Source organism: Rhamphochromis sp. 'chilingali' (genome assembly GCF_963969265.1).
Source record: "Rhamphochromis sp. 'chilingali' genome assembly, chromosome: 15".
NCBI lineage: Eukaryota > Metazoa > Chordata > Actinopteri > Cichliformes > Cichlidae > Rhamphochromis > Rhamphochromis sp. 'chilingali'.
Window position 1 is genome coordinate 36,029,599 of NC_137942.1, and position 21,718 is coordinate 36,051,316.

The window sequence follows — 21,718 nt, forward strand, 5'->3', positions numbered from 1 at the left end:
GCCGTTATGGGGATCCGCAATGTTTATGTTGGTTTTGTTAATTTCCATGCGAGCAGCCCAGGAGAATTTTCAGGCTGCTCTTTAACACTCCGACACTGGCCTCTCGATCTCCCGTTGGAGAGTCGCGAGCCTCCCCATGATGGTATCAAACTTCTGTTCCATGGTGTTATCGTTCTTTTGATTCTGAGACCTCACAGCTGCAGTGATCCGTTCCGCGATGTTTTCCAACTGTCGCTCAAGGGTCTCATTTTGAGCAGGCCTCTCTCTGATGTTTCCCCTCATACGCTCAATGGTGTTGTTTTGAGCCTTCACAGCAGCTGCAAGCGTCTCCAAGGTGTTGACCATATTACGTTCGTTGTGAGAGGTTGCGCCTCGTTCCATTTCGATTCCAGCGGGCAGCCTTGGGGGGGTTTGAACAGCCGGTTCCGCTCTCTTATTTCTCCGATAAACCAGGGCTAAGCCAACGCCGATCAGCATGAACCCTGTTATCACGGTTCCGAATAGGTAGATATCTTCAGCGTCCTCGATCGACAGTCCCGCCAGGCACATGATCCTCCAGTTCTGCCACCCGTCCATCGTGTATCCGGCAGGGAAAGTCCCTCCAGGGCACTCAGGCTCTCCCGAGCCCAGACTTCTCGTTGAGAAAAGGGTGTCAATAGCATTCAGAGACCAGTTGATCAAATCCATAATTCTCTTTTAGGTTTTAGAGAACGACAGTGGGAGACTGTTCCAGGGAAAGTAATGCACACAAGACAAGGACATAGAGGCTAAGCAGGGAAGATAAGGGTGAGGAGGAGAGGAGAAAAGTGCGACCGCCTTCGCTGAGAGCTAAAGATCTAAAGACACAAAATATGTTTACAACCAAACAGGTAAGTTACAGTAAAAAATTAGTTTAATTTGGCCTAAACGACAGAGACACGAGACACAGTGCAGTGAAACTGTGGCTCAGTGTGTCACAGGTGGCAGCTCTAACCTGGAACTGGAAACACTTTCTAAGCACTGACCTGAGTTTGGGTCTGAGCTCCACCTGCTGCAGCCGCAACACAAGGAGCTGCTGTTGGTCGTACCAATCAGCATGGATGCTGACCTACACATTCAAAACTGATCAAACACAAGGATTAGAAGTGAAGATTCAGATTTATTTGTATAGCGCCAAATCACACAACGGTTGCCTCAAGGCCCCACAATGATTGGTTTCCAGGACATGGACCAAGCTTAGTCGATTTCACTTTGAGTTTACTGCAATTTGTTACATTTTTAGTCTAGGCAAGTAATTAAACGCAACAAGAAGTTTGCCCATTCACACCCCACCCAAGCAAGAACACCAACAATGATACCTTTTAAAGTGCTAAGCAGCCATTTATTTACTTCGGCAGTGAGCAATGCCAAAAATAACAAACAAAACTCCCTCATGGTCCCTACGCTTCCCTACACAAAAATGAAAAAAAAAACCAAACAAAAGACAATTCACTTACCTAGCTTTCTAATGAAAAAACAGGAGAAAACTTATTCAACAAAAATGGCTTCTCACGCCTACTACGCTGCTGCAGTGAAGGATATATACAAAGTGAACAAAACGTACGATCGCTACTTGACAAATCTATTTACAGCTATTTACAAAATGGACATAATAACGCCAGACATACACACGACAACTCTACACTGCAGTAAATCAACACACAGGTTCTTGGTTAAGTGGTGGAGGTTCGGGGAAAGGGGCCAGGTGGCTGTCATCCGGTAGTTAAGTACTGGAGGTGATCCATCAATTATCCAATCCGAGGATAGGCAGAGATTCCACCCAGATACCTAGCAGCCACGCCCAGGTGTCCACCTCCTAGGAGAGAAAAGGGGAAAGATACCCACAGCCATCCTCTGGTGGGAGGAGTAACACAAAACAAACACATCACTGGATCATAACAAATTGAAGTCCTCTGTTAAAAAGGAAATTCAGTGAGGATCTGAATTTTCTGAAGGTTTCTAGACCAGGTTGATGTGTGGTAGACGGGGTCTCTGTAGAAGTCTGTAGGCTCCCATGTGTTTATCAGTGCTTTGGATTCATTCAGATACCACCTGCTGACTCCTGAGCAAAGAACATCTCACAAAGTGTTCACTCCAGGTTAACTCTGGCCTGAAAGAAATCCTCATTTTTAAACCATTTTTGAAATGTTTTTGTTTAGTTCTGGTTTTATTTTTAATGAATTCATTTATTTTGTTTCCGACTGTCTCCTGTTGTTGTCGCTGTTAACATGTTAAAGTCTGTGCTTTAAAGACGCAGGATGTGGTGCTTGTGATGGTTTAAAAGAGGGTTCCAGCCTTAGAATGATTCTGTTTAAAGCATGTTGAGGCCTGAAGTGTCCAAACACAACCTAAAATTTCTCTTTGTGCTCAGGGCCTCATAGTTTGTGACTGGTGAGTAGTGATGGGTGATAACTAGGGCTGCCACAAACGGTTATTTTGATAGTCGACTAGTCACCGATTATTTTTGCGATTAGTCGACTAATCAGATCATCATCCATTGGACGTAAAAGTACAGCTTATTGCACCAGCAGCATCTGCTCTTATATAACTATCATTAGCTTACAGCTTTAAGTGTTTAAGGTGCTAACTAACAATAAAGACAAGATGATAGTTTATTGAATTTATGTCTGTGAAGGTTCTCAGTCATCCAGGTCATCGTAGTCAAAGGAGCTTGCAAAGAAAAGCGTCTGGACTTCTTTAAGTTGCTTGAAGACGTTTCACCTCTCATCCGAGAAGCTTCTTCAGTTCTAAGGTCAAATGGTGGAGAGTCCCAGATATAAACCTAGTGGGAGTTTCCCCCCACAGAGGGACAAAAGGACCCCCTGATGATCCTCTAATCGCCTGAGCCAAGGTGTGAAACTGGGTGTGGGTCCCAATCAGCCAGAGTTTCGGGTGTGTTCATTGTGAAACCTGGCCCCACCTTATTATTGAATTTAAATGAAATCTGCAGATTGTTTCGGTGGAGTTTAATAAACTCCTTGCTATCTAAAATATAACAGGACACCGGAGTAAATTCTCCAGCATCTCACACTTCTGATGATCAGCTGTCTGCTTGACGTTTATTCAGCTGTGTAAAAACTATAACTTTAATCTCAGCCAAACAGATTTACTCAGGAACAAATAAAATACTGAACAAAGCCAAACAATAACATTTTAAGTTATCTAAGTGACTCATATATCATGTTTAACCTGAGTAGCGAAAGACGGCGGTGGGTTTGAAAACGATTGGCCGGGAGTCCGGTGTTCTCACGGCTCTACTGAGCCTTGCCCCCGGCTAGCTATCGAGCTAGTGGGTAACAGACGTCTCCGAAAACGTCGGAGCGCTTTTGAAAATATGCGGTGTCTTGATAAACTGAGCAGATATTTGAGGTTTACACAGCTACATTCCCGCCTGAAAATATGTTAAACGTTTATTTTGTGACCCAGAAAGAATAATAAGATCCATCCATCCATCCATCCTCATCCGCTTTGTCCGGGGCCGGGTCGCGGGGGCAGCAGCCTAAGCAAAGAGGCCCAGACCTCCCTCTCCCCAGCCACCTCCTCCAGCTTGTCCGGGGGAATACCAAGGCGTTCCCAGGCCAGCCGAGAGATATAATCTCTCCAGCGTGTCCTGGGTCTGCCCCGGGGCCTCCTCCCGGTGGGACATGCCTGGAACACCTCACCCAGGAGGCGCCCAGGGGGCATCCTTGTCAGATGCCCGAACCACCTCAGCTGGCTCCTTTCGATGTGGAGCAGCAGCTGCTCTACTCTGAGCCCCTCCCGGATGGCCGAACTTCTCACCCTATCTCTAAGGGAGAGGCCAGCCACCCTTCGGAGGAAGCTCATTTCTGCCACTTGTATCCGCGATCTCGTTCTTTCGGTCACTACCCACAGCTCGTGGCCATAGGTGAGGGTTGGGACGTAGATCGACCGGTAAATTGAGAGCTTCGCTTTTACACTCAGCTCCCTCTTCACCACGACGGACCGGTGCAGCGTCCGCATTACTGCAGCTGCAGCCCCAATCCGTCTGTCGATCTCCGGCTCCCTTCTCCCATCACTCGCGAACAAGACCCCGAGATACTTGAACTCCTCCACTTGGGGCAGGAACTCATCCCCGACCCGGAGTGGGCACTCCACCCTTTTCCGGCTGAGAACCATGGCCTCGGATTTGGAGGTGCTGATCCTCATTCCCGCTGCTTCACACTCGGCTGCGAACCGTTCCAGTGCGAGCTGGAGGCCCTCACCCGATGAAGCCAACAGAACCACATCATCTGCAAAAATCAGAGATGAGATTCTGAGGCCACCAAAGCGAAAGCCCTCCGCCACTTGGCTGCGCCTAGAAATCCTGTCCATAAAAATTATGAACAGAACCGGAGACAAAGGGCAGCCCTGGCGGAGCCCATCACCCACCGGGAACAAGTCCGACTTATTGCCGGCAATGCGAACCAAGCTCTTGCAATGGTTGTATAGTGATCGAATGGCCTGTAGCAATGGGCCAGACACCCCATATTCCCGCAACACCTCCCACAGGACACCCCGAGGGACACGGTCGAATGCCTTCTCCAAGTCCACAAAACACATGTAGACTGGTTGGGCAAACTCCCATGCACCCTCAAGTACCTGGAGAGGATAAAGAGCTGGTCCAGTGTTCCGCGACCAGGACGAAAACCGCATTGTTCCTCCTGTATCCGAGGTTCGACTAACGGACGAACTCTCCTTTCCAGCACCCTGGCATAGACTTTCCCAGGGAGGCTGAGGAGTGTGATCCCCCTGTAGTTGGAACACACCCTCCGGTCCCCTTTCTTAAAGATGGGGACCACCACCCCGGTCTGCCAGTCCACAGGTACTGCCCCTGATCTCCACGCAACATTGCAGAGGCGTGTCAACCAGGACAGCCCTACAACGTCCAGAGCCTTCAGGAACTCGGGGCGGACCTCATCAACACCAGGGGCTCTGCCACCAAGGAGTTGTTTAACTGCCTCAGTGACCTCGCCCCCGGAAATTGGCGGGTCATTCCCCTCATCCCCAGACTCTGCTTCCTCCTCGGAAGACGTGTCAGTGGGATTAAGGAGGTCCTCGAAGTATTCCTTCCACCGCCTGACAATTTTCTCAGTCGACATCAGCAGCACTCCGCCAGCACTATACACAGTGCAGGTAGAGCACCGCTTTCCCCTCCTGAGACGTCTGACGGTTTGCCAGAATCTCTTCGAGGCAGTCCGAAAGTCTTTTTCCATGGCCTCTCCGAACTCCTCCCACACCCGAGTTTTTGCTTCAGCCACTACCCGAGCCGCATTCCGCTTGGCCTGTCGATACCTGTCGGCTGCCTCCGGAGTCCCACAGGCTAACCAAGCCCGATAGGACTCCTTCTTCAGCCTAGTGGCTCCCTTCACCTCTGGTGTCCACCATTTGGTTCGGGGATTACCACCACGGCAGGCACCAACCACCTTGCGGCCGCAGCTCAATGCAGCAGCTTCGGCAATGGAGACGCTGAACATGGTCCATTCGGACTCAATGTCCCCAGTCTCCCTCGGAATGCTGTCGAAGCTCTGCCGGAGGTGTGCGTTGAAGATCTCGCGGACTGGGGCCTCTGCTAGACGTTCCCAGCACACCCTCACTACGCGTTTAGGTGCACCAGGTCTGTCCAGCGTCCTCCCCCGCCACCTGATCCAACTCACCACCAGGTGGTGATCAGTTGACAGCTCAGCCCCTCTCTTTACCCGAGTGTCCAGAACATATGGTCGCAGGTCTGCTGATACGATTACAAAATCGATCATCGACCTACGGCCTAGAGCATCCTGGTGCCACGTGCACTTATGGACACTGTTATGTTCGAACATGGTGTTCGTTATGGCCAAACTGTGGTTAGCACAGAAGTCCAATAACAGAGCACCGCTCGGGTTCAGATCAGGGAGGCCGTTCCTCCCAATCACGCCCCTCCAGGTCTCGCTGTCGTTACCCACGTGAGCATTGAAGTCTCCCAGCAGGACAACAGAGTCTCCAGGTGGAGCACCCTCCAGCACCCCCCCCCCCCAGGGACTCTAAGAAGGCTGGGTACTCTGAACTGCCACTCGGCGCATAAGCGCAGATGGCAGTCAGGACCCGTTCCCCGACCCTAAGGCGCAGGGAACAAACCCTCTCGTCCACCGGGAAAAACCCCAACGTACCGGCAGCAAGCCGAGGGGATATTAGGATGCCCACCCCAGCCCGCCGCCTCTCACCAAGGGCAACTCCAGACTGAGACAGAGTCCAGCCCCTCTCCAGGAGACTGGTTCCAGAGCCCAAGCCATGCGTAGAGGTGAGCCCGACTATATCTAGCCGGTACCTCTCAACCTCACGCACTAACTCAGGCTCCTTCCCCACCAGAGAGGTGACATTCCATGTCCCTATTGCCAGTCTTGGCAGCCGGGGGTCAGTCCGCCAGGGCCTCCGCTCCTGGCCGCCACCCGGCACACAATGCACCCGACCCCTATAATAAGAGTAATATTAAAACTAACTAGCTGCCGCCATTGTTGGAAACTGGAATTGCCTGAGCCGCGCTATGAATTCTGGGATAGGTTGGGCCACGAAGTATACACCAGACCCCTCTTTCAAATCTGGGGACATGAAGGGCGCATTTGTCGGAGTCTTCAAATTTGGACAGTCTTCGTCGTGTCGCTGTAACGTAATCGGCCTACTAATGCGGGCACAGGAGGATGCAGTTCCTGAATTTGGACACAGCTACGATACCGGACACAGCTGCTTCTTCTTCGGGGTTTAACGCCAGCTGGCATCCTTGTACATGCAGTGCTGCCATCTTCTGTTTGTCCGTTATTACACTCTTAAATCCTACTACTTATTTCTGCGTCTTTTGGGATCTTGCAAAGCTTCAAACGATGCGTCGACTGTTAAATCAGTCGTCGACGATTTTGATAGTTGACGTAATCATGACTAGTCAACATTCACACGTATTCACATTCCAATCGATGCAACATGGGGTCAGTATCATGCCTCGACCTCCTGAGCTACAGCTACCCCGCAGCCCAGAAGGTAAAACTGTTACCTGCTAAAAAAAAAAAAAACCCTGAAGCCGTGAACAAACTCATCTTAGCCAAAAACACCTGCAGGCTGTAAAAGTAAAGCTGAGCTTCATTCATGTAACAGGAATCGTTGAGGAAATTTAGAGCATTAAATAAAAGAAGTCAACTGATAGTTATCTTTTGAGAGTTTTATTTTTGCAAGAAGGAATTCAGTCACACACGTGTGCACAACCAAACAGTTTGCCATGTTTTGTTTTGTTTTTGTTTGTTTTTTTAAAGCAATGTAGGGATGGACACAGGAGACAGGTCGAACCAAGCACACATAAGAATGACAACAATAACAAAACACATCAGAGGACTGATGGCCTCATCAGTGACAACGATGAGGCCGCCTACAGGGAGGAGGTGGATCGTCTGGCTGAGTGGTGCGACACAAACAACCTGCTGCTTAACACCGAGAAGACCAAGGAGCTCATCGTGGACTACAGGAGGAATGCTGATCCACATCCACCCATCCACATTAAGGGGACGGCTGTGGAGCGTGTGAGCAGCTTCAAGTTCCTGGGAGTCCATATCTCCGAGGATCTCACCTGGACGACCAACTGCTCCAAGCTGGTCAAGAAGGCTCACCAGCGCCTCTTCTTCTTGAGGACTCTGAGGAAGAACCACCTGTCCTCAGACATCCTGGTGAACTTCTATCGTTGCACCATCGAGAGCATCCTGACCAACTGTATAACAGTCTGGTACGGGAACTGCTCTGCCTCGGACCGGAAGGCGTTGCAGAGGGTCGTGAAAACTGCCCAGCGCATTGCCGGAGCACCACTTCCTGCCATAAAAGACATCTACAGGAAGCGGTGTCTGAAAAGGGCTGGGAAAATCATCAAAGACCCCAGTCACCCATCACATGGACTCTTCACCCTCCTGCCCTCTGGGAGGCGCTACAGGAGCCTCCGGACTAAGACCACCAGGTACCGGAACAGCTTCTTCCCCACAGCTGTCAGACTCCTGAACTCTTCCTCCTGACATCTGACCCACATTAAACTCATGGACTGAACATACACACACCCACAATGGACAACTGTACCCTCAAACACACAATAATAACATGGACTGAACCACCACTCACAACCACCAGCACTTTATATAGCCTCTGTAGAAATTATCCACACCCTCACTTATCTTAACTGCACTACTGTATAGCTCTGTGTAAATAATCATTCTGTACATTCGATAATTTTTAATCCTACAACTGTTTACAACTTGCATAGTTCCCATTTCTGTATAGCTGTATATCTCAGATTCTGTAAAGTTATTTATTTCATATTCTGTATAGTTTTTCATATTTATATCCTGTTCATAGCCTGTACATAGCTTGTACTCACTACAGCCTGTACATACTTATAGTTATAGAATATTCACAACATACTTCATACCGTGTACATTATAACATACCATAATAGACCCATTTCTGTAATATACTCACATATCTATTAGGGGTGCAACGATATTCGTATCGATATTGAACCGTTCGATACAGTGCTTTCGGTTCGGTACGCATATGTATCGAACAATACAACATTTGTAATTTATTTTATCAACTTTCCTTCTGACGATGCTGTCTGTGTTGAGCGCTCAGTGAATCTCCGTTCGACTACTCCGCCTAGGCTGCACTGTCGAGCGCAGATCCACTGAGCGCTCAACACAGACAGCATAGTCAGAAGGAAGAGCGCAGGGCACCTCCCCCACCCTCATTCAGATCTGGCGTTTGGAATTATTTTGGTTTTCATGTGACGTATGACCCTGAAGGTAAGCGAGTCATGGACTAAAGTAAAACAGTATGTTGGATGTGCCACGCAATGCTCAATTACATGGGTGGGAACTAGTGTGTTAGCGCAGTTAGCTCGTTAACGTGTTGGCCGTCTAGCCCCATGCACGGGGCGATCGGCGGTAGCTCGTTAACGGAGATTTGCCGTGTTGTGGTGTTAAGGTCATTTCAACGAGATTAACCTGAAAGCACTAGTGGGAACACAACGAATATGACTGCACATTTACGCCGACATCATCCTAGTGCAAAGACAAAAACAACAAGCATGCTACTAACTTTAGCCGAGTCATTTAGACAGCTGTTAGCACGTGATTCTCCTTATGCTGCTGAGAATATAGCCCAGAAGAAGCGGATAGTATAGCTTTTATTTTGGAAAGAGACATTTCTCTGTAATAAACTCTCTTTTCCAAAGATGAGTGATTCCTCAATCAGATACAGGGCTTGCAATATCGCTAGCCTGACGTCCTGGGGCTAGCGATTTTTTTCAGTCGGGCTACCAAAATCTATCTCTGCCCTGCCCGTCGGGCTATTGTAGGAAGGAAAAATATATGTCAATGCTTTTGCATTCTTTCAGAAATGTAGCTGGGTAATTATGTCATTGGCATCGGTGAGCCACTGTCAATATGTGACATATTGAAGTCGCGTTTGAATTTGCGCTTGTTTTTTTGCTTTCACTTTGCAATCGTGCAAACTGTGTATAGAGAGCGACAGCACTGATCTGTGAGTGATGATAATTTGCGCACCAATTCCTCTGACATCGTCTTATTAATCGTTAGCTTACTATGCAAACATGACAAGTGAAATCTCCCGCAGCAAGCTAAATGATGAGCTAAATAACCAGGGCTGCACATAAGTGGTCCGCAGGTGCGCATTCGCTGTCAAAATAAAAAACACGCACAAGGGTTAGGGTTAAATTTAAAAACTGTATTTTTGAGTTAAAATATATATTTATAATTTTAATAAATGACAAATTAAAAAGGCATGAACATTTTTTTGTATCGAAAAAATATCGAACCGTGACACCAAAGTATCGAACCGAACCGTGAATTTTGTGTATCGTTGCACCCCTAATATCTATATTATTGCTAATATATATTGTAATATATCTATATCACTAAAGCACTTCTGGATGGATGCAAACTGCATTTCGTTGCCCTGTACCTGTGCATGTGCAATGACAATAAAGTTGAATTCTATTCTATTCTATGTCAGACAAGCCTGTCACTCATGTCATCTCTGGTGTGGATGTGGCTCATGCACGTGTATTCTCAGGGACCTGTGGTACACCAGCACCTGAGCAGCATAAGTGCACACTCAAAGGTATCAGGTGCTGTTCTGTAGGGAACAGCTGGTCCTGATGGGATTCTCCTGCAGGAGCTGCCATGGATCCAGTTGGCCCTCTCACCAATTCTGACCGTGGTATTCATGATGAGTAGCCCTTAGGAGGGTCGCTGCCAGTGCTTCCTCCTGAGCAGTTTAGCCCCAATCACCGGGTTTTACATCACACATATGGTGGGAGACGACGGCATCTCTGACCATCAGGGAAACTCAGAAGCGTTGATTTCAGTGAAGTCCATCATGACATGGCCAAAGGGTTTTCAGGTTGTGTTTCCTGGGTTAGTAACACAAATCATGCAAGAACAACAACACTTATCTTCATGGGTAGATGATCCTATAGCCAGCATTCCTCCTTCTGATGGATGGTGCAGCGCAACAGTAGAAGCACATTTCCAACCATGACGCAAGTTGTTTGTTGGTAAGTGGTTTTGGTGTGCAGTTTAGCTTCAGTGTGTTTGGGAGACACAACTGTAGCCATAGCTGAAATCTGACGCCTCAGGAAATCTAAATGTAGAACAGAATTAAACTCACGGCTTATTGCTGAGCTTGTGTGTAAACTAAGGAGGAACTAGAGCGTAAGGAACTGATCAAACACACAACACTGAGGGATCGCAACAAGTGATGGAATAAAACAGGCTTAAATACACACCAGGGTCCACAGGTGAGCAGAGCTAAGACGCAAATCTGAACATATCTCCAACTCACCATTAGAAACATTACTTCTGTTTAGAAGGGTGAGCAAACACACTCTTAAATGTACATGGAGATATTTATGGACTTTATCAGGAGTATGAACTTCTCTGATGAGGACGTGGCCAAAAACGAGGCAGCTGATGAAGATGCTGCTGGAGAAATGAGGAAGAAAATATTAACCTGGATATGATGTGTAATTGATTTTGCTGTTTTTTGTGTGTGTTATGATCACAACTATCAGTTTCTGTTAATTGTTCTTTTTGATCAATGAAAAGATGATTAACATATAATTATTTAAAAAATGCAAACCCTACACACAGATGTTTCAGGCTTTATTTGGAAAATATATCATGAGAGCGATACAGCACTGAATAGGCAGGACCCTGCTTTGTACTCAGATTAAAAAAATGACCTAAACAGAAGAAAGGTAAAAAATAGATTCAATCAACATCCAAAACACTTTAAATAAAAAGGATACAGTGATTAAAGTATTCAAGTCAGGCTGCGATGGGTGTAGAGACAATGTGAGCCTGCACAACGAAGGGAGAGGCGCTTCAACGAACGTCTGTCTCCAATCAAATCTGTCAGTCACAGCTTTGCATACATACACTGTGCACTTTGCATTTCATCAACCGTGACACTGGCCAAAAACAAACAAACAAAAAACACTGTAAACCTTCACTTCTGCTGTATCACCACTGGCCTCATGTGTAATTCTACAGTACATCAATAGGATCATAACATGATAATATAAGGACAACACGTTTACACAAAGCACAATTAGGGATGTGAAGTGGTGCTGATTCTCATCATAACTTAATCCCACAATCTGCAGCTTTTCCATCATTCAAGGCTCCAGATGCACAGACCAGCTGGTGCTTCAGTTCAGCCAACCTATCAGGGAACACTGCTGCTGTATTTGCAGTGTTGCTATGGATAACATCATGTGAGAAAGCAGTCGATTAAAAATAAGTTAAATGAATGTGCATAAAACCATCAGAGAGGAGCCGGGCGTTGTGTTGAGACTGCAGAACTGCATTTCTGGAAATCGTCCTTCATACAGACACATCAGTGATGTTTAAAGCCACGAGGAGCAAGTTCCAACTTTCTGAAGTGACCCTATCATGTGGGCATCAAGAATGGGTCCAAAAACCTGTGCTCAGCAGGAATGATCATGAGAACAGTTTGTGTGAACATGGGAAAGTTAACAACGCAGCTCCTTTCCCGAGACAGGCACATCGAGCCAACATTAGCAGAAACGAATGCCCCCGTTATCCTCGCTGTGTCACGCACCAATTATGACATCACGTGTCACGTGACAGAATCTTTGCGGCACTTTGGCCAGCCGTGCACCTCTTGCTTTTTGTAACTTTGTGCACTGCGCCTGCTGCAGCTGGGATCGGGTCGCTTTGAACCGCCATTTGAATCATATTCCAGTACAGAAACTGAGATGTTGGATCAGGTAGAAAAAAAACAAGTGTGGAAAAAAACTTTGCAATAAAACACTCGATGAAGTCTTGGCTTCTGGTTTTGAAATACAACTGACTGTGAGACAAGGCTGTGGCGGCGAGTGAAGCGACCACTGTGGCGGATGTACTGGCCCTTAATACAGAGCTCAAGTAAGAAGGAGAACATTTGGTCTGGTTCCAAACACTTCTAAGCTTTGGAACAACCACTGGTCATGTGGCTTGGAAAAAATTTTAAGTAGTAATTATTAAATGTAAGCTAATCTAGTGAGGTTTCGAAACACAGACAAAACCAATGATATGAGCTGTGTCCCAATTCCTAGGCTGCATCCTTCAAAGGACCCGTCCTTTGCAGTCTACGTGGGCCGGGTCCTCCAAAGACCGAGAAGGCCGTAAGTGCGAGGCTGTGAAATTGGACGGTCTAGCCTTTAGTTTTACGTCGCCGCGGTCTCGGTGGAGTTTAATAAACTCGGCCATCTGCTCCTTGCTATCTAAAATATGACAGGACACTGGAGTAAACTCTCGACTGTCTCACACTTTGACGTTTGACGTTTATTCAGCTGTGTGACAACTACAAATTTAATCTCAGCCAAACCGATTTACTCAGGAACAAATAAAACACAAAGCCAAACAATAAAATTTTAAGTTATCTAAGCGACATATATATCATGTTTAACCTGAGTAGTCGGTTTTGAAAACAATGTGCCGGGAGTCCGGTGTTCTCACCGGCTCTAGTGACCCTTGACCTCCCGGTCAGCTATCGAGCTGGTGGGTAACAGACATCTCTGAAAACGTCGGAGCGCTTTTGCAAATATGTGGTGTCTTGATAAACCGAACTGATATTTGAAGTTTAAAAGGCTGCTTTCTCGCCTGAAAATATGCTAAAAGTTTATTTTGTGACCCAAAAAGAATAATAAGAGTAATATTAAAACTTAGTAGCGGGTGCCATTGTTGAAAACTGGAATTGGCTGGGCTATGAATTCTGGGATAGGTTGGGGCATGAAGGACGCCCTTCAAATCCGGGGAAATGAAGGACCCATTTCCGGCTGCATTTGGACATATTCAGCCTTCAAATGCGGCCTCCGAAGGATGCGACATAGGTTTTAGGACACAGCTACAAAGATGTACCCAGGCTGGTTTTACCAAATGGAACCTGTAGTTTTTACTATATTCACAAAGTGATCAACATGAAGGTTTCTTGAAGTGTTAAGAGTCGATGCGCTCTCTTTTCATGAAACGTTGCTGGATGGTTGCATTGCTAAAGCTCACAGAACAGAGGCTAAACCCGGAGTTACATCATGATAGCAGTTCTCTATACAAGTCACACATTGCAAAAGAAAGGTTTTACCCTAAACAGACAGAAAAGTGTGGACATGTGCTCACGGATGTTTCATTGGTCTCATGTAAGATTGTTTTCTTCACTGGAAGAAGTGAATTTCAAGTTTGCTGAAAAGTGGAAATGCGACACCTGAGATTTTCCAGCCGTCACTGGTGTTTGTGGCAATGACGCCTCCTGCAGTACATCTGCACTTGTTTGGTTGACACTTCTGTCCATTGTGATGCCACGCTGTGGTTGGGCTCAAATAACGCAGCTGTCCTGATCCTCACCCTGTCCAACTGGACTGTCTTCTGGGGCCAAGTCCACCTCCAAAAAGTCGGCTTGGTCACTATTCTGAGATATTTTCACCTCTTCTGCATTCTCTTGGACTCTGCTCCCTCTTTGGCACGTTCTAGACTTGGCAGGGCCAACCAGAGCCAGACAGATGGCACTAAGACCTGTGCCTGCTGCACAGGAGTAGAAAGCAGCACCATAGTTGTCAGTGATGTCCACCAGCATACCTGGGGAAAAATGAGACAGCTGTTAAGACTTTATACCCAGAGATGTGTTAAATCAAACCGAAGAAGTAGGCGCTCATACCTCCCAGCGGTGGTCCAGCAAGTGCAGCAAAGCTCTGAATGAAAACATACACGCCCACAGATGACGGCATCTTCTCGATGCCCACGACATCTTCTTCAGCCAGCATGGGAATGTGCGTGGAGCCCACAGTGCCCATGATGAAGCCAAAGAAGCCGGAGCAGATTGCCAAACCCCAGAACTCCCACACGATAGTGAAGGCCACCAGAACCAAGCTCATCAGAACCACACACCCCAACAACACCAAGGTCTTTCTGAATCGGACTTTGTTTAGCACCACTCCGATGAGCAAGCGGCCGAAGATGTCAGCCACAGCCATCACAGACAGCATATAGGAGGCCATGGTGGATTCCACACCCCTGCTTTTGCTCAGTTCAATGATGTAGAGCTGTGGCGCAAAGAAGCCAAGAGTGGCGAATAGACCGAAAAGGGAGTAACAGATGAAGCCAGGGTCTTTAAGGACTGAGAAGTCCAGAAGTTTGGAACCTGTGGAACTTACAGGGCCCCTATCTAGCTCTGCCAGTTCCCCCTTGTCCTCACTGACTTGAGCAGAAGGAATGGACAGTGATATGTCCTCACCGTCTTTGTCCGGCACTTTGTCCTTCCACTCCATCAGAGCTTTGGTTTCTCCTTCTGCATTTCTCAGGTCTACATTTGAGGCAGACAGGGAGGTGACACCAGAGTCCTGTGAACCTTGGGAGATGTCCGAACTGATGGAGGTTCTGGTTTGTTCATTTTCCAGCTCGTAAACAGCCTGCATCTCTTTCACGGAGAGCGTCTCGTCATCATGTTTCTTTAAAGGTTCTTCCTCGATGACGATTGGACGAAGGAGAACCCCACAGCCAATCACAGATGCTTGAATTATACCTAGAATCACTAGACAGAAGCGCCAGCCAATATGCTCCTTCAGTGTAGTGAAAGCTGTGGAAAAATGGGAGGTACGAGGAGAAGAACAATCAGAATATAGGTCACAAGCCATTTCTGATGTAAAGGCTCTTTTATCACTTACCTGGGGCAAATACAAACATAGCAACAGATTCTCCTGAAGAAGCCATCGAGGTGACGAGCGCTCGCCGTCCAGAAAAGTACTGGGCTAGGATGGTGATAGTGGGGAGGAAGCTGAGGCAGTAGCCAAGGCCTGTAAAGAAAGGAGAAGAGAAAAAGGGGACATGACAGCCACTGGTCCGCATGGTAGAACACTGCTAGGGGGGTGGGTCAAAGATTCAGGGTGTCAGGCCACTCCTTTGTCAAAGATGGTAGGCTGCTTGTGATGACTCGGGTTTGCTACAGCTGCTGCTGAAAGACAAAAGGCATGTAAAGACAAAAAAAAGAGAGACGGGGGAGAGAGAAGGAGTTGCCAAGTTAGCTGGAGTCCACTTCACAGGCCGACATGGTCATTAGGGTGGGAGAGCTAGCAGTGCTTTCTGTCCAAGAAAAAAGCAAGTTAATGTGCCTTGATGACATTTCACTCCACCAACTGGTTCGTCATTCAATCTGTCACTTTGGTTAAGTCAATTTACTGCTCTGTCTTCAGCTGCTTCAGTTTTATTACACCTGATCCCAAAGTACAATTTGTGTTTTGGGAACTATTTTACTTTCCTGTTCTGCTCTGTTCTGTCAGTCCTGGACAGCTAAGACATCAGAGTAGACCTGACTGGATGGTGTTTGGGAGAGGCCGTTCACCTCTCACTCATTGCACAGTTGTGGAAGAAATACATTGTAGCAGATTTTGTTGCTCACACTGCTAGGAGTCCCTTTAGATCAAGTCAAAGAATTCACAGGGTGTTAAATAAGACAAACACATCTGCAAAAGTAAAGCTCAGTAAACGGCACACTGTGGTGACAAAAACAGACACAGAGGTGTGGAAAAGCTTGTGTCTTTTTAGTACCTGCTACAATCCCAGTGGTAATGTACATCTCAGTGACGGAGCTGGTAAAGGCAGAGGTGATAGTTCCCAGGCTAATAAGGAAGCCTCCCGTCATGACCACAGGTCGATAGCCAAAGCGGTTGCTCAGCATTGTCGACAGCGGAGCTGAGGATGAAAATCACAACAGCAATGTATTGTTATGTATTGTGATACGCATCATAGGCAAAGTCTAATACCAGGAGGGGGCCAAGAATTGATCCTTCCTGATATGGAGTCCATACAGGGCTGGACTGGGACAAAAAATCAGCCCGGGCATTTTGACTAATGACCGGCCCACCATGGTATTATAGGAAAAGCCATAAAGCCTTTATAATAAACTTAAACCTACACCATCCTCCTTATTCTGGTATTCTAAACAGTAGTTAGCAAAAATATAAAACAACCTAATTTATAATTACATATACCTGGATTGTGGTGAAATGGAAATGGAAAGAGTTTATATTAATCTTTGCTCGTAGTGCCCCATAGAAAGCTTTCCAAAGAGCTCTGGGCCTTTCTCAGAAATTATATCTACTGAAAGTCTGTTACTGAGAAAGACATGTTGGACCAATACATGAGCCCTGGCAACACTTTGCTAGACCCGCCCCTGCACAGTTACCAGCTGTCAGCTGCTTAGAAAAGGATCCTGGTGTTATTTGTCTCTCAGAAACTGTTCATAACTTCAACTCATTCATGTGACCTAAAAGGTAAACCTGTTTCTTCATCACAGCTCTGATGATTCAGTAAGGACATCTCCTGGTTTCATCTTCATGTTTCCCTCTCACCACATATCCAAACTGACATCATGACCAGCAGGTTTACAGCTGTGGATCCAGCAAACATCAGCTGATACTAGAAATTAATATTAAATAAATTCTAACAACAGCTGATCAAGCTTAAACGTGCTGCTGTTGTTTACCGCGACATCCGCTGGTTTCCTGTTTCTGGCGCAAAGTGAGCAATAAACAAACGAGAGAGACGATCAGCTGATCACTGATCAGCTTCATGATTGAATTAGCAACTTTCTAGCTGAAGTAGTACGGGACAAATCGCGTTCCTTTTCACCTCAACTTTAGTTCGACCTCCTCGGCTGTAATTGGTCCAGCCCAGAGTTGATCATGACCAACTGGCCAATCCACCACCGTTCATTTATACCGTAAAAAATGAGAAAAAGAAATAAAACCCCATCGGCCCATAAAAACGACAAATCAAGAGCGGCCCATCGGGCAAATGTATGCCCGATGGCCAGTCCAGCCCTGAGTCCATATCTCCATCATCTATAATCTGAACAACACAAGGGCCATTTTTCCGATCTATCTAGATATTATTTGTATAATAGTATTAAAGCATTCGTTAGTTCTGCAACTGGCTGGCCAGGGTGTGCCCTGCCTCTTGCCCTGTGTTTGCTGGGACACGCTTTGTAAAGGTTTAAGAAACAGGAAGGTTAGGAAATGGGCCCTGACACTACCTCCTGGCTTTGTCTTACATTCAATTTGTCTGCATGCACAAAGTCTCTTAAAAACTTAAAGAGTGCAGGAGAAGAGACTGACCAGAGAAGGCGAAAACGAAGACACAGATGGAAATGACCCACGACACACGGCTGTTGCTCTCCCCAAACTCTTCCATCAGATCCTGGAGGAAGACACCCAGGCTCTTGATGACCCCATAGGTGCAGACCTCCACTAGGAAAAAAGCCAGAGCCACAACCCAGCCCCAACCACCATCGGGGACCTCTGGGTAAATGTTTGGACCCAGACAACTTTGGACATTGGGTATCTTCATTGCTAAACCAAGTCACCTGCAGGAAGAGATGGAAAAAACAGTTATAATTGGAGGTCAAAGGTGAATTTGCTGATTTTGGGCCATTTGGCAGCAGCAGGACTTCAGCAGAAGCAGAGATGTTTTAAATAAAAACAGCCCTTTGCTGCTGCTGAGCACCAAGTCCGGCACATTTAACAGAAATAGCACTGGTTAATAAAGAAGAACCAATACTTTGACCGTAAAGTAACTAGTCCATTTAACATAAGCCCACTCCATATACCTCAGTGAAACCACTTCCTTTGTCAGATGTACTACACAAAGAGAATAAGAGATAACAAATTTAATTACTCACTACACACAAATCCAACCAATCTTACTGTACCCGCTTGATTTCACTGGAATAAAGAAATTTAAATATTAAACTACAATTTTGTAAAAATGCTGAATCTCTGCTTTTGCATTGTTTAGAAGACAAACTAAGGTGGTCACTTATTTTTAAATTGGCTCTTTACTGTAAAAGCCAGGGTAAGACTCGAGTGGGTTGAGTTTAGAACAGCCTGTGCGATGCATGTCTTTCATGTTGACACACTCTTATTCCATTCTTTGCACACTTAAAAATCAAACCAGGAGTGTTTTCAGGCAGCATTTTGTCTGCACAAGGTCTTTTACCCTGAAAGTTAACTCCCTCATCTGCTTTGTGCAACTCTGATGCACATCTAACAAACTCACACTGAAATCACAAGTTAAAAAGTTAAAATAAACATTTTTAACTAATAAAACTGATTTTTAATGTCACAAATTTAATACACCATTTTCTTATACAACTACAGATGTTTTGGTTCACGGGTATTAAAAATATAGTTATCTCTAATTAACTGCCAATTTAACAATGTTTGGTCTGTTTAACAGTGTGAATATATTAAGTCCTAGCATGAAAACTGCAACTCAAGTCTACACTACTCGATGCAGAAACTATCTGCATTTATTCTTTAACCTGAAAATCTTCAAGCAACAAACTTTGATTTAAAGTAAAGTCAACTTTTCCTTAAAAACACGAAGCTTTCCAGGTTTGAGAACAACTACACTTGTAATACCATTAACAATGTAACAAACAAACGAATGTGTCAGTCATGAAATTAACCCTTAGATGAGCCTGAAAATCCACCTTTCCCAAAACTGATGTAAAGATATTATTTATTAATATTCTTTCCCACAGCCTGAAATATACATAGCTAAAATGAATTATGATTCTTTATATTTGAACCCTTTCCAGTATATCTACGTAACACCACTGGTTTTTATGGAGAACAAAACTAAAAAGTTTTCTTCAATGATCGGTAGCAACATTGATTTTCAGGCATTATTATTTTTTCTGTAACGTCAGATTTAAAAAGAAAAAAGTCTCACTTGATGTCCTAAAAACAGAAATGGCAGCTTAGAAAATCATTCTGGTTCAACACTACTATGCTTAAGTACAACACTGAGGTGCATACACATCACAGATCTGCTGGAAACTGACAACAATGTAACATATTGTTTGTTTAAATAGTTTAACCTGTTACTGTGTTGGAGCAACTGTAACCCACATCATTTCCTTAGGGATTAATAAAGTATTGTGATGATATGGTAGTACTGTGGGAGCATGTGATCAGAATTTCTCACCATCTTTGAATCATTAATAAAATAATCAGAACACCGAGAATGACAGGATGGTTCCGACCTTAAACAAGTATTAGTGTACAGATTATTAGACACACACTAAATATGGACAGTAGAATAATGAAAGCTGCCTCTGCCAACTTTAAAAGTAAAATGCTACACAGTATGAAAAAGATACGGCCTAAATACTGACGCGGTATCCGTTAGGGCTGCCTGTGTTCGACATATCCGCAGTGCAGAGGAAGGATGATGTCAATATATCGCGTCCGTGGGCTTTCTTACCCACTAAAACACAGCGCAGAAGTTATTTCTTGACTCCTGCTGCTATTAACTGTGAAAGGTTTCTAATAATGTCGCTTCATTCGAGTCTTGAAGTGATTTCTGTGCGCCTTTGATAGAATAATAAATACGTCAGTAAAGTATAGTTCAGATAATAAACCTTAGAAAATGTTAACATTAGGCGCTACCGCTGTACCGCACCTCTCAGCACCCGAGGCTCGACAGCATCCTACCGCCGGACGGACCAACGTAGGTCGGACTTACCTCCAGAGCAGTGAGGGAGGACAGCCGTGTGATGGAGCAAAGTTCTCCTATCTCATGATCATTATAGTGGATCTGTGCGGTTCGGGGCTGTCTGGACGAACACTGGGCGGAACCTGTCTCAGACTGTAATATCTACGTATTGCAAACAATATGTGAAGAATGAAAGTGGTCCGGCTTAGACACAAAGGCGTCCAGGCTCAGGGAGCTGCACTTTTTGTCTTCAGCGGATGATTTCCTGCCTGCTTTGGCAGCTCTTTACCGGCTCAAGCCGGTATTCAAACGCGGGCGCGCAGGTCTGGACTTCGTGAACGCGCAAGGTTCCTCGTGCAACATAACTGACGACACAGAACGTCGCGTAGTGCCTGCAGACCGGCGCCGCGCCCGGTACCGTGAAAAACAACGCTGCAGACTGAGCTAATTGTTCCTAGTGGATGAGGTGCGTTGGAGGGTACGTTTGAGATTCACAGCCATAAATAAATCACCACGAAACACGAGCCCACGGTCAGTGTTTATCGGTTTAACACTCCACATCTAGCAAGTCATCAACAGCGCTGCACATGAAGGGCTTTTAAATGGCGCGTACTCTCACATAAAGCTTCCCTCGTGTGACACACACGCTTTTTATCGCACATCCCTGCGAATCATGGCGCGCGCTACAAGCCCACGAAGCGCGCGGCTGCCACAAACAGGTTTATTCCAGTTGGGAGGAGGTTTGTACCAGTCGGGCTGGAGGTCCGTGTGTGTGTGTGTGTGTGTTGGTTTTCCGAATAAGACAGTCGTGTTATAATGTATATGGCCAACAAACTGAGGCAAATAGAAGAAATACGAGCATCAGAGGACCGAAAGGCTTCTTCCCACACGTGTTTGTTTCTTCACCATTAACTCAGCACCACGAGCTTAGAACATTTATAGATTACTACAATAACTACAAACCTGTTCGACTCTTAATCAGTAGAAGGGACGCAGCTTTCTAGTTCAGCAGATATTTGATAAATAGTCCTCATTTAGTTAGTAATGCATAAATGTTGCACGCCTCTGACCGACCCACAAACTGTGGTTGGTACTGGTGGAAGCATAAAAGACAAAGAGAACATCCTGATATTTTTAATCATTCGGTTTTTTCCACTACTCAAGTAAAACTTGAATAATGAAAAAGTAAAACTGCTGTGAAAAAACTGCCAAGCAGTTCCAAGATACACTAGATATTTTTAGTTATGATTTAACCACTCACATTTCAGGATGGTTGATGAGTATCAGCATTATTTTTGCCGGTTTTTTGTTATAAATAATGAACAACTCACCTTTCTTTTAGCTGTGACAAATCCTTTGACTTATTTGAAAGAGGTGCCCTGACCTGAAATACTTTTATGTGTGATACAGAGGTGTGGAAAGACAAGGTCCAGCCCTAAAATCTGATAGGACACCCCAGACAAAGCCAACCCTGCTCCAAGAAAAATAGATTCCCACAGAAGGATTTGAAGGAAACATGTTGTCACCCAAACTCTTTTACCACAAAGAGGACATTTGGAAAGAAGCAGATAATATTTGTCTTCACTGATAATGTATGTTACAGTGATAATGTTACAAATAATCATCTT

General features: G+C 45.6%; 1 protein-coding gene across 4 annotated transcripts; it reads right to left on the minus strand.

Moving 5' to 3' along the window:
- Positions 1-11,188: 11,188 nt before the first annotated feature.
- On the minus strand, positions 11,189-21,518 carry slc16a6b (solute carrier family 16 member 6b). 4 transcript variants are annotated; one of them, XM_080904604.1, is made up of 6 exons: positions 21,422-21,518; positions 17,708-17,955; positions 16,140-16,283; positions 15,260-15,388; positions 14,254-15,171; positions 11,189-14,174 (listed from the first exon to the last, which is right to left on the minus strand). In XM_080904604.1, exons 2-6 carry the CDS (start codon positions 17,937-17,939, stop codon positions 13,915-13,917), a joined length of 1,683 nt encoding a protein of 560 aa, XP_080760730.1. In that variant the 5' UTR covers positions 17,940-17,955; positions 21,422-21,518; the 3' UTR covers positions 11,189-13,914. The 4 variants fall into 4 exon arrangements, with proteins under 4 accessions (XP_080760730.1, XP_080760729.1, XP_080760732.1 ...); XM_080904603.1 differs by lacking the exon at positions 21,422-21,518 and adding an exon at positions 20,121-20,718; XM_080904606.1 differs by lacking the exons at positions 17,708-17,955; positions 21,422-21,518 and having other exon boundaries at positions 15,260-15,543; positions 16,140-16,274.
- Between the last annotated feature and the right edge of the window lie 200 nt (positions 21,519-21,718).

Excerpts from the sequence above, each read along its gene's own strand:
- slc16a6b (XM_080904604.1), bottom strand. The coding sequence starts at position 17,939 with ATGAAGATACCCAATGTCCAAAGTTGTCTGGGTCCAAACATTTACCCA. Across the intron at positions 15,172-15,259 it reads TATGTTTGTATTTGCCCCAG|CTTTCACTACACTGAAGGAG; the intron begins GTAAGTGATAAA and ends ATTTTTCCACAG. Across the intron at positions 14,175-14,253 it reads TGCTGGACCACCGCTGGGAG|GTATGCTGGTGGACATCACT; the intron begins GTATGAGCGCCT and ends ATTTTTCCCCAG.